Source organism: Neolamprologus brichardi, chromosome 3, assembly GCF_056152115.1.
Source record: "Neolamprologus brichardi isolate AB-2024 chromosome 3, ASM5615211v1, whole genome shotgun sequence".
Taxonomy (NCBI): domain Eukaryota; kingdom Metazoa; phylum Chordata; class Actinopteri; order Cichliformes; family Cichlidae; genus Neolamprologus; species Neolamprologus brichardi.
In genome coordinates, this window is record NC_142106.1 from 9,079,489 (window position 1) to 9,090,973 (window position 11,485).

Below are 11,485 nucleotides of genomic sequence, written 5' to 3' on the forward strand. Positions count from 1 at the left end.
TTCAGAAAGAGCATGAGGGTGATCAGGCCTCAGCCTTTCTTAGATCAGTGTGATGCCATTTACACCACACACACATTCCCGGCCATCCACACACATCACTACCTTAAAAACACACTATTTAATTGTGCCATAATGATACTGTCCCCTAGAATCAAAATACAGAAAGATCTGTAAACACCTGGGTTTACTTAAAACAGCGTAAGAAGAGACTGAGACCTTCTGCTAACTGAATTTGCCAAACGCTTAAAGCCAAAAGGCTTCTGAACCATGGACTCAATGAGTCTATTAACTCTTTTGCTGACTCGGCCGGCTCGCGTCATGACAACATTGTCCGGGCCTGCCCGTGGCTGTCCTTGTGGACCCACATCATGACAAACATTCGTTGGAGGCATCTGCGCGTCGGCGACATGCACTGGGGCTACTGGTAGGGGCTTGGTGTGTGCATCACAATCTGTGTCTAATGGATGCGAGTGAGTGAGCGCAGTTTCTGAAAATGTATCTAACACAGACGGGGAGTCTAAGTCAGGTTTTGCTACCAAACTGTCCAAGTCTGTGTCTCTGTCTGGGCAGTCCTCTCCTACCAGGGAACACTGGGTTGAATCCCCTGCAACCACCTCTGGAGCTTGTTGACTTGTCTTGCCCAATCCTGAGAGTCCCTTACTCAGGGTCTCCTGACTCTCATCATCATCTGAGTTGATCCAAGCACTGGTCCTCTCCTCTGCAGTCTCCTCATCCAAGGAATCTAACTGGTCTGACGCACATGACCCTCCCTCTGATCCGGTGTCACACAGTTCAGCGGTCACTACTGGCAGGAAGCTGATATTTAAAACCAGGTTGCGATGTACCACCTTTATGTTGCCTCTGTCATCTTCCAACTTGTATGTGTGAGTCTGCAGATTTCTGTCTCTGAATGTGTACACTGTTGCATCCCACTTGTCAGCAAGTTTCTTCTTTCCTCTTTCACCCTTATTTGCAATGAGTACTCTGTCTCCTATGTTCAGATGAGTGCCCTTTACTTTTCTGTTATATCCTTTTGCCTGTTTGTCTTGTTCCTTGATGGCATGAGTCTGGGCAATCTTAGCTGCCTCATGAAGATGTGACATGAGTGTTTTCACATAACTTTTTTGATCCACAACTACAGGATCACAGAGCACCTGTTTAAACATCACATCAACGGGGAGCCTCGGGATGCGGCCAAACATGAGCTGAAATGGGGCAAAACCCATGGTCTCATGTACAGTTACATTATATGCAAATGTCAGACTCTGTATTTGTTGAGGCCACTTGTTCTTTTCTCTGAGGGGCAAGGACCTAAGCATGTTGCCAAGTGTCCTATTAAACCTCTCAGTCCCTCCATTTCCCATGGGGTGGTATGCCGTAGTATGGGATTTGGAGACACCCGAGAACTTGAGCAGTTCTGCCAAGAGCTCACTTTCAGAATTTGCCCCCTGATCGGAGTGAATCCCCTCAGGAAACCCATACACACAGAAAACATGGTCCCATAGTTTCTTAGCCACCTGCTTTGCAGTCTGGTTTGTGCAAGGGAAGGCACGGGCTAGCTTAGTGAAATGATCCGTAAGGACAAGAACATCTACTGAGCGTTGCTTACTATCCTCCGCACTCCAAAAATCCAAACACACCAGCTCCATAGGGGCGGAGGTTCTGATGCTCTCAAGTGGGGCTCGAGCAGAGGGTTCTGGTGTTTTGGCCAGGATGCATCTTTGACAACATTTGACATACTCTTTTATATCAGACTCCATCTTCGGCCAAAAGAACCGTTGTCTTGCGAGATATAAAGTCTTCGCTTGCCCCTGATGTCCTGCAATATCATGGACACCATTCAATGCCTTTGCTCTGAGACTGTCAGGCAAAACAAACTGATGTCTCCTTTGTTTACTCAGGGGGTCCTTTGTGATCCGATAGAGAACTCCATTTTGGATCCTAAGCCTTTCCCACTGTTTAAATAACGCCATGGCCTTCGCATCAAATCCTGCCCTTTCACGCCTGGAAGGTCGCCTTCTCCTTGTGACAAATGGTAAGATCTTTGAAATACTGGGATCAAGTTCCTGGCTATGCTGGAGTTCCTCTAGTGTGGACACAGGAAATGACTCCTGTCCTGGCAACACTAGGTCCTGAACTGACTGGAACAGTTCCACAGCCCTTGTTTCAGAAGCCAGATCCCACTCACTGTGAAAATCCAGGATTGCCTTAACATCCATAGCATCACACCCAGGCTGAGACGAGGGCGGCTGCAGTCCTGTGGTGCGGAAAGGAGGTGTGTCTACGCGTTGACCTTGGACCTTCAACCGGAATGCATTTTGTATTCCCTCAGAACTGACACTCTCAGATTCAGCAAGGAGGTGACTGTACTGCTCTGTGATCAGCCTATGGCTGACTGTTGTTGCAAAGGGGTCTCTGCTGAGATCATCAGCTACGACGTTCTTGGTACCAGGTATGTGCTTCAGATCAAATGTGTAAGGAGCAAGCTTGGACACCCAACGCTGCTCACAAGCATCAAGCTTTGATTTTGTCACGATGTAGGTGAGAGGGTTGTTATCTGTCCACACTGTAAAGGGATGACCTCTTAGCCAGTGACTGAACTTCTCACACACACTCCATTTCAATGCCAAAAACTCTAGCCTGTGGGCTGGGTACTTTTTCTGTGAATTGCTCAGGGTCTTACTTGCAAAAGCAATTGGACGAGCTTTCTGCTGTCGAGCTGGTATTTGTGCTGGAGGGACTCGGCAGTAAGGAAGGCGGAATGGCCTCTCATCAGTTAGCCTGATGCGGTGTACAAAGCCTTCGGCCTTGCCACAGGCATGTGTATGCTTGGAGAAAATGTCATTGTACTTCTCAAGCATTTTAACCAATTTCTCCTTCCCCCCTTGACCAACATGGCACAGGTCAATATCAATTTCACTGAGCCCAACGTGTTTTAGTCTCTGTTTAAGATCAGTGAGGTGTGCATCATCCTTTTCTTCCCCCTGCACAGATTTCTGGGGTCGACAGGTGCCCTGGAAAACTTCAAAATCCTCAACAGCAACACAAGGGGACACGTCAGCCAACTTACTGTTTCTTTTCAGGGTGACTGGTTTATCCAACAGGTTAGTGACCTTAATGGGAACCCACCTATCACCCCACAATGGCGTTATGATGCGGCCAACCATGATGTTACATGGCATGGACTTTGACGAAGTGGCTTCGACAATCACTGTGCTCCCTGGTGACATAGAAACATTACTCGGCAGCTTGCCCCAGACTAGATGCTCTTGTCTTGCTAACAAGGTGACTGACTGCTGAAGCTTGACTGTGCCGATCTTGTCTGGGAGTTCTTCACCTCTCCATCTGGACGAATTAGCCATGAGGTCAAGAAACTGCTCACACTCTGGGGGACAACCGCCACCTGACACGAGGCGCCAATAGTCATTGGTTATTATCAACTGATGCATGAGAAACCGGATGACATTTGTGCCAATGATTATATCATCACGCTGACCTGGCACTACAAGGATGGGAACAATACAGGTCTCTCCATACAGTTTCATTTCAACTTCATACATGCATTTGGGCTTGGTAAGTGTGCCGCCACAGCCTACTAGCACTATTTCTTGAGGCAGGGGAGTGGGTTCTGGCAGTATATTCTCACTCAGCATACTCTGTTCTGCTTGCTCACTGAGTGTGCACGCCATGGAACCAGAGTCAAGCATACCCTGCATGTGGTGTCTGTTATTAATGCTGACAGGAGTGTAAAACAGTTTGTCAAACGGGCCAACTCTCTGTGTGTTTTGTACTACCACCTTAACACCATCTGGTGCGGCTGCACATGCTTTAATGTAATGCTTTTCAACATCATCACTGCCGAGGGTTTCAACATCTGTGCCCACACATCCCCTCACCAAATGCGGGCCAGCTAGTTTAAAGGCTGGGTGTCATGAGGTTGGGAGGCAGGGTGCCTTTGAATAGGTGAGCGACGAGGGCAGTTTCTCTTAATATGGTTTGGCTCAAAGCATGCAAGGCATAGGTGTTTCTGCCTACAATGCGCAAGGGTAGAATGTTCAGGGGACTGGCATACTCTACAACATCTGGGTCGGGCCTGACCTGGAGGAAGCTGCTTGTCTGCAACCTGGTTATTCTGCGACAAAGCATGGTCAAAAAGGCTGATTAGTAATTTCAGGCAACTGTCGTTACAAGGGGCCTTTACTGTCTCATTTGATCCCGCCTGCACCTGTGTTTCTCCCGGGTGCATTGATGTCACTAGACCATCAGCTGCAGGGGTCTGGATGTTAGCTTTAACTGGTGTGAGACACTTAGACCTGGGGAGCATACGCTCTTTCATCTCAAGCTGGTACCGATTCATATGCTCCTGAATCTCACTGGCTGTCCACTTATCTGGTGCCTTGAACTTGAAAACAGCAGCAAGGGTGGTATCAGGGCAGTACTTCACAAACATCATGGCTGCCTCCTGGCAGGGATCCTCCATGTGCCGTCCGAGCCTCTTCAGGCTTTCTTCTGCTGCATCAACTGCCTTATTCAGTCTGACCCAATATTCTACAGGAGTTTCTCCTGGCACTGGAACTGTGCTGTAGAAATCGGCCATAGGCATACACGAATATGTCATGTCACTGAAATGTTGCCTCAGTATGTCATATATAACATTTGGATTCTCACAAGGTTTTAACGATGGGGTGCTTCTCAGAGTTATCCTTACAATGTCCTTAGCTTTGCCCATCAACTTGAACATTATTTCTTGGTACTGTTCCTGAAGGGGTGTTGCTCGCTTCTTGACATACATTCTCATCAGCTCCTCCCACTCACAGACTGTATGTTTATCCGACCCATCTCCTCTGAAGACTGGAGGCTCTCTCACATCTGACTGCAGGACTAGCTTCGCCCCAGTCAGGTTAAGGTAAGTGGGCTCACTGGGTGGCTGGCTTACACTGCTCTGAGCTTGTGCGGCCCCGTCATCCCTTTCCCCACATTCCTTTTTCAACTGTTCCCTAATGGTCTGCCCCACCTGTTGAGCTATCTGTGTTATCAGGTCATTTAATGCTGGGTCTGCTATGGCTGAAGGGTCTGAGAATGATTTACCATTACCACTACTGGAAGATGTGCAACCAAGTATGCGAGTGGAACAGAAAGCTGGGGAGCCTGCACTACGAACTGGAGTACTAGGCAACCCCTCAATTACCCTCCCTCTTCCCATGGCAAAGCTGAACCCGTCACTTGAAATTTTTTCATCATCCATTGTTCTAACATATGTACAATGCAAACAGCAGAATTACATTTACCTTGTAAACAACAGTCCAAAAAAAAGGGTGCAAGTGTTTCCTAGAACGCTTGGGATTTGTGTTCAAAGCTTACATTACATTGTCCATTACAGCAACCTCTGGTGACCAAACTGATGTTGATCGCGTCTCCACGAACCACGATGAGCAAGTCTGAAGTGGTGTGGATCCGGGTCACGGCACCACTGTAGCCGGTCTGGCGTTAAACTCTGATTGCCGTTAATTCTCTGCGTTGTGTTGTGCGAATGACCAGAGGAGTCAGCTCTCACTTTGCCAGCTGGATGGATTTATTCTCCCAGAACTGTTTAAAATAAAAACAAAACAGTACAGCGACTTCACTTCACTACTGGACTTCTGCATGAACACCTCTCCTCAGCGGGGCCTCTACACGACTGAGGAAAATAGCGCGCAGCTACAGGAAGTGACTTCGCGGGAAGTCAAAGGTCACACAAACAAAATAAAAGCTCCCAAAATATAAATACAGAAAATAAACATATATAAATAAACACATATACATAACCAATACTGACAAAGCAAGATAACACTGCAGGATGGATCTTTGGTTAAATATAAATTATTTTCTAATACACCCATTAAATACACACACACATATGAAGAGAGAGAGTATGCATAGTATGCAAACGGCTACCAAACAGCCATCATAATTCGTCACACAATGAGAACAGGACAAATCAACAATTGACAATGACTAATTAATATTAAAATCTGTAACATAATGTTTGGAGTTTAGTCTGTTACTGTTGCTATTTTTACCATTTCTTCTTGGAGCAACTGTAACTCACATAATTTCCTTAGGGATTAATAAAGTATTCTGATTCTGATTGTTTCAGGATGACCTGCCATTATCCAATCACACATCTGCTTACCTGCATCTTTTGCTCGTTTCTCCTCCTCTTCTTTTCTCTTTTTTCTAAACTGAGCACCTGATGGCTTTGAACTTTTCTTGTCCATCTTGGTTTTAATTTTGCACTCCAGTATGAACACCCATCCCTCAACCCCAGGATCACCACAACATAACCTAATAGACCTACACCTTAGTTGACAGATTCACTTTGTCTAAGGTGTATTTCTGAGATTTCACACAACCCAGGATTCAGATCATGAATACATAATGGGCTTGGATTTACAACATTATAAATGAAATGTGCTCTATTTGGAAGCAGCCGGCCCCCCTCCCCTTTTGACGGGTTGTGTGTAAGACTTTAAATCATCAAACTGTAAATTTTAAATTGTTATTGATCCCTTTACCCCGAGTCCTAAAGTGTATATTTATTTTCTTACTCTTCTTATATTTATTGTTTGTTTTCTTGCACTGCTGTAACTGGAGCCTCGTCGTCTCGTCTCTCTATATACTGGACTGTATGTAGCGGAGATGACAATAAAGTTTACTTTGACTTCAGCAGCGAGCAGGCGCACCGAGGGCTCTCGCGCTCACTTTTCACGTATAGAATTTTGAAAAAACATCGGTGCAAATTATAAGTCTGTATCATGATGTCTGGTGTTTTCGTGTTTGTTGGTTTGTTTTTATTTTCTTTTATTTTGAGAGTTGGTTATTAGACGCTGCTCCAGCCAGCCAGTGAATCCCCCGCCCTCTCCTCCCTCTGCCTCAAGCAGCAGGCGCACCTCGCAAACGGAGGGCGCTCTTACTCCCAGCAAATGGGCGATAGAAAACCGATCGGTGCCTGTACCATTCCCAATGATCGCTGGCTGGCATCCGGGCAGCATGAGTACGAGCATTTTTTTTTTTTTTTTTGCCGATGCCCGTGATGCCGCCCCCTACCATGATGCTGCCCCGGGCAACCGCCCGTGTCGCCAGTATCTAAAACCGCTACTGGCTATGTTTGCTTTATTTTAGACAAACACACCTCCTCCTGGTTCTACCTCCATCACTCTATCCTCCTCTTCTCTCTGTGCTGTTGCCTGTTGGATCAGTCTATGTTGTGGTTCTACTGGTGTTACTGGTTCTGCTGGTGAGACGATGTGTTCACAGGAAACTTGAAGGTTTGTACATATTCATTCTTATTCATTGTGGTATTTTGTTTCCATTCTGTCATCATAATTTGGTCCATTTAGATTCTTAAATCATAAAAGTGTTTACTTTAACTCATTTCAGCAGATGGAGAAGATGACATCACCAGTGACATCACATACAGTGTTGTGAAATCATCAAATCATCAACAACCTCCAGTCAAAGAAACCAGAGATGGAGGTTTGTGTGTTCACCCAGGTGTCATCCACATACCTGAACCAATGACTTGGTGGTGTTTCAGGGTAGGATAGCAAAGCCCTCTTTTCCACGTCTTCCATATACAAGTTACCCACAATGGGTGAAACTGGGGAGCCCACGGCACACCCATGTTCCTGCCTGTAGAACTGACCCTTGTATGTGAAACAGGTGGAATTAAGACACAGTTTCAAAAGCAAGCACACCTGGTCCAACAGCCTTGTCTTGTTCTAACTACTTCAGACAGTCTGTCACCCTCGTCCTGTGACCACTTCCTGGGTCTCTTTCAGTCTTCAAATATAAAGTTTTTACAGCTTATAGATTTTAAGTTCTGCTCCAATCATTTGGGTAAAGATAATAAACACTTTGATGGCCTATAAGTGAAAGTGAAAACGTGATAAGTGAATAATATAATTAATAAATAATAAATAATTATATTTTTTTGATAAGTGAAGTTCACTGAACTGAAAGGAAAATTTGGTTTGATGATGGTTGACATGTTTTCCAAATAGAAGTTTTTCCTCTAGTAAGGAGATACAGGTGCAGCAGAGCATTGCTGGAAGAAATGATCCCAAGGGTGGAATCTCCTGAGAAATCTTCAGAGACCCAGCGAGAAGTAGGGACCATAGCTGACAGCCCAGGCAGGGGTTGAGGTCAAAGGTCATGATGTTTGGGGACCTACAGGTCATCATGAGAAGATTCTGGAACCACAACAATGACCATAAAGCTGCATTGGATGGAGAGCTGTGCCACGGGGCTTTCCAGAGGTAATCACGAGGAGATTGTGGACAACAGATGGAGATCTGAAGGATGAGGGGAGCGTTCCAAGCTCCAATCGACCGTGCAGAGAGGAAGTTCAAGGATGGCATCATTATTCTGTGAACAGAAACCAGAAGCTATGGTGGTGATAGGGAATGACTGACAGCAATTTCCTATGAACATCACCTAATGCTGTGTCACTGTGCTATGCATACTTTGACACTCTGAAGAGGGTCTTCCTTTGTGTCATTGTTGTTGTCATTTGCATCATGAACAAGACTGCTGAAGTGACTCAACAGGTGGGGTTATAACAGCAGTAAAATAATTGAATCCAATACCCTTTCCAAAAAAGGTTTTCTGCAGAGACGAAAGGACAATAGAGGAGTCATAAGTATCCCCCCACAGGAAGAATGCATGAAATGAGGTGATGAGGGTTGATAGAGGCCATAAAACAGGAGTGCTGACAAAGGCCTGCAGCCTTGAAGATAACTGAAAGCCACATTGACAAACAGCAAAACTAACTGGTATGTTTGTTATACCCATGTCTGCATACATTTGGACTCTGGTCATATGGACAGTGATAGAAACAACTGGAAGAGACATTTATGAAGCTCTGAGGAACTCAAACCACTCTGCATGTGTGATTTACACACCTGGAGGAGATGCACCACAAAGCTGGAATGATTTTGCAAATGTTAATTTCTATGTTTGACTATTAACATTCATTTGCTTACTTGGAGGGAACGATGCTCGTCACAGTTCTCTCCCTCATGCACGAGCAACACAAAGAGCTCTGGTGACTTGCGTCTTGTTTTTGCCATTGTAGTAGAATTGTCTTGGCGTTCCAGCAATAGGTCTGTGCTAGATGAACGTATCAGCAACCTTCAAACACGTGTGGAGAATTCATTATTTCTTTGAAAGGTTTTTGACTAAATAACAGAAAAAAGAAAGTAAGAGAAAGAGATGTCAGAGATGAGTGTCAGTAACACAAAAGTAACACTCAGTGTCATGCAGTGACTTTTACACAACCAGATCAGATGAACCAACTCACACTAAAACATGCATTTTGCTGCACTCTTTACACTTATTTCTTTTCTTTCTGCTCTTTTATATATTTTGTAAAACCACAAAAAATATTTTATATCAGCAGCAATTTCTCTCAAACTGCTGCATCACAGCTTTCATGCTCTGACCTGCATGTGAAATGAGAGAAAAGCTCTTTATTAGTAACTTTTACAACTTCTGGCAGGTTAATGTCTGAACTTTGGAGTGAAACACACCCTTAGTTACAGGAAATAACACCACTAATTCTTCTGAGACTCACACTTATCGTTGGACCAAACTAGCAGCTTCCTCTGAGTGAGTCCAGCTACAGGAGAGAAAAGTGGAAAACTCCAACACTGCTGCTTCAAGCTGCTGACGCTCCACACACTGAAGGTGAGTTTGAGCAAAAACACGACTCAAAGGAAGTTTCAGTGAAGGTGGTAGAGGAGGGAGGGGAGCCAGGACTGACTGTACTTCCTGTCTGCTGTTTTCAGCTTCACTCACAGACTCAATGGCTTCCAGATCAGAGGAGGATCTCTGCTGTCCGGTCTGTCAGCAGGTCTTCAGAGATCTTGTTATTCTGTCATGTAGCCACAGCTTCTGTAAAGACTGTCTGAAGAGATGGTGGAGAGAGAGACCAACACACGAGTGTCCAGTTTGTAAGAGAAGATCTTCAAAATCTGAACCACCTTTATGTCTGGCTTTAAAGAACCTGTGTGAGTCGTTCTTACAGGAGAGAGATCAGAGAGCTTCAGAGGCTCTCTGCAGTCTGCACTCTGAGAAACTCAAACTCTTCTGTCTGGACCATCAGCAGCCAGTGTGTGTCGTCTGCTGTGCCTCAGAAAAACACACCAATCACAGATTCAGACCCATCGATGAAGCTGCACAACAACACAAGAAGGAACTTCAGGAAACTCTGGAGCCCTTAAAGAAGAAGTTAAAGGTTTGTGAAGAAGTTCAAGTGAAGTTTGATCAAACAGCAGAACACATTAAGGTCCAGGCCCGACACACAGAGAGGCAGATTAAGGAGCAGTTTAAGAAGCTTCACCAGTTTCTAGCAGAGGAAGAGGAGGCCAGGCTGGCTGCACTGAGGGAGGAAGAGGAGCAGAAGAGTGGGATGATGAAGGAGAAGATGGAGGCTCTGAGCAGAGAGATAGCAGCTCTTTCAGACACAGTCAGAGCCACAGAGGAGGAGCTGAGAGCTGAAGACGTCTCATTCCTGCACAACTACAAGGCTGCAGTGGAAAGAGTCCAGCGCTGCCCCCTGCTGGATGATCCACAGCTGCCCTCAGGAGCTCTGATAGACCAGGCCAAACACCTGGGCAACCTGACCTTCAACATCTGGAACAACATGAAGGACATGGTCTCCTACACTCCTCTCATTCTGGACCCAAACACTGTTCATCCAGAACTCATCCTGTCTGAAGATCTGACCAGTGTGAGAGGAGGAGGAGAGAGGCAGCTTCCTGATAATCCAGAGAGGATTGATCGTTACTGCTCTGTCCTGGGCTCTGAGGGCTTTAACTCAGGGACTCACAGCTGGGATGTTGAAGTTGGAGACAGTACAGGGTGGGCACTGGGTGTGTTAGCAGAGTCTGTGCAGAGGAAGGGAGACAAACTGTCTGGATTATGGGGAATACGGTTCTATAAAGCTAAATACTCATCATTCTCACCATCAGCTGGTGTCACTGCTCTCTCAGTAGAGAAGAAGCTCCAGAGGATCAGAGTGAATCTGGACTGGAACAGAGGAAAGCTGTCGTTCTCTGATCCTGATACTAACACACACATACACACCTTCACACACACTTTCACTCACAGGATGTTTCCAATCTTTTTAACTGGTGGTAAAGTGAAGGTGTGTCCGTTGAAGGTGTCAGTGTCAGTGCAGCAGATGAGTTGAGGATGATGATATTTCTAATGTTGTTTCCTGTCAGTGAATTGAAGCTGTTAAACTGCAGCTGTCCTCCTGCTGCCTCGTTGTTCCAAAGCTCTTTGTTTCTCTTTTAGTTCTCACTGTTTCTTTCTGTTTCTGCTGTCCACCTTTTCACATGGAAAATCATTTCACTGTTTCTCACTGAATGACTCCCCAAACTAGATTTGAAATTCTATCAAGTTTCTAATCATTACAAGTGATTCATGTTTCTATTTGATG

At 45.4% G+C, this 11,485-nt stretch overlaps 1 protein-coding gene across 1 annotated transcript; it reads left to right on the forward strand.

The window, feature by feature from the left end:
• Positions 1 to 9,844: 9,844 nt before the first annotated feature.
• On the forward strand, positions 9,845 to 11,233 carry LOC148103390 (E3 ubiquitin-protein ligase TRIM35-like). Its single transcript, XM_087839137.1, has one exon. The coding sequence runs from the start codon at positions 9,845 to 9,847 to the stop codon at positions 11,231 to 11,233; it is 1,389 nt and encodes a 462-aa protein (XP_087695263.1).
• The last annotated feature ends 252 nt before the right edge of the window (positions 11,234 to 11,485 follow it).

Bases quoted from the DNA above. Each gene is read 5' to 3' on its own strand.
- LOC148103390 (XM_087839137.1), top strand. From the start codon at position 9,845: ATGGCTTCCAGATCAGAGGAGGATCTCTGCTGTCCGGTCTGTCAGCAG.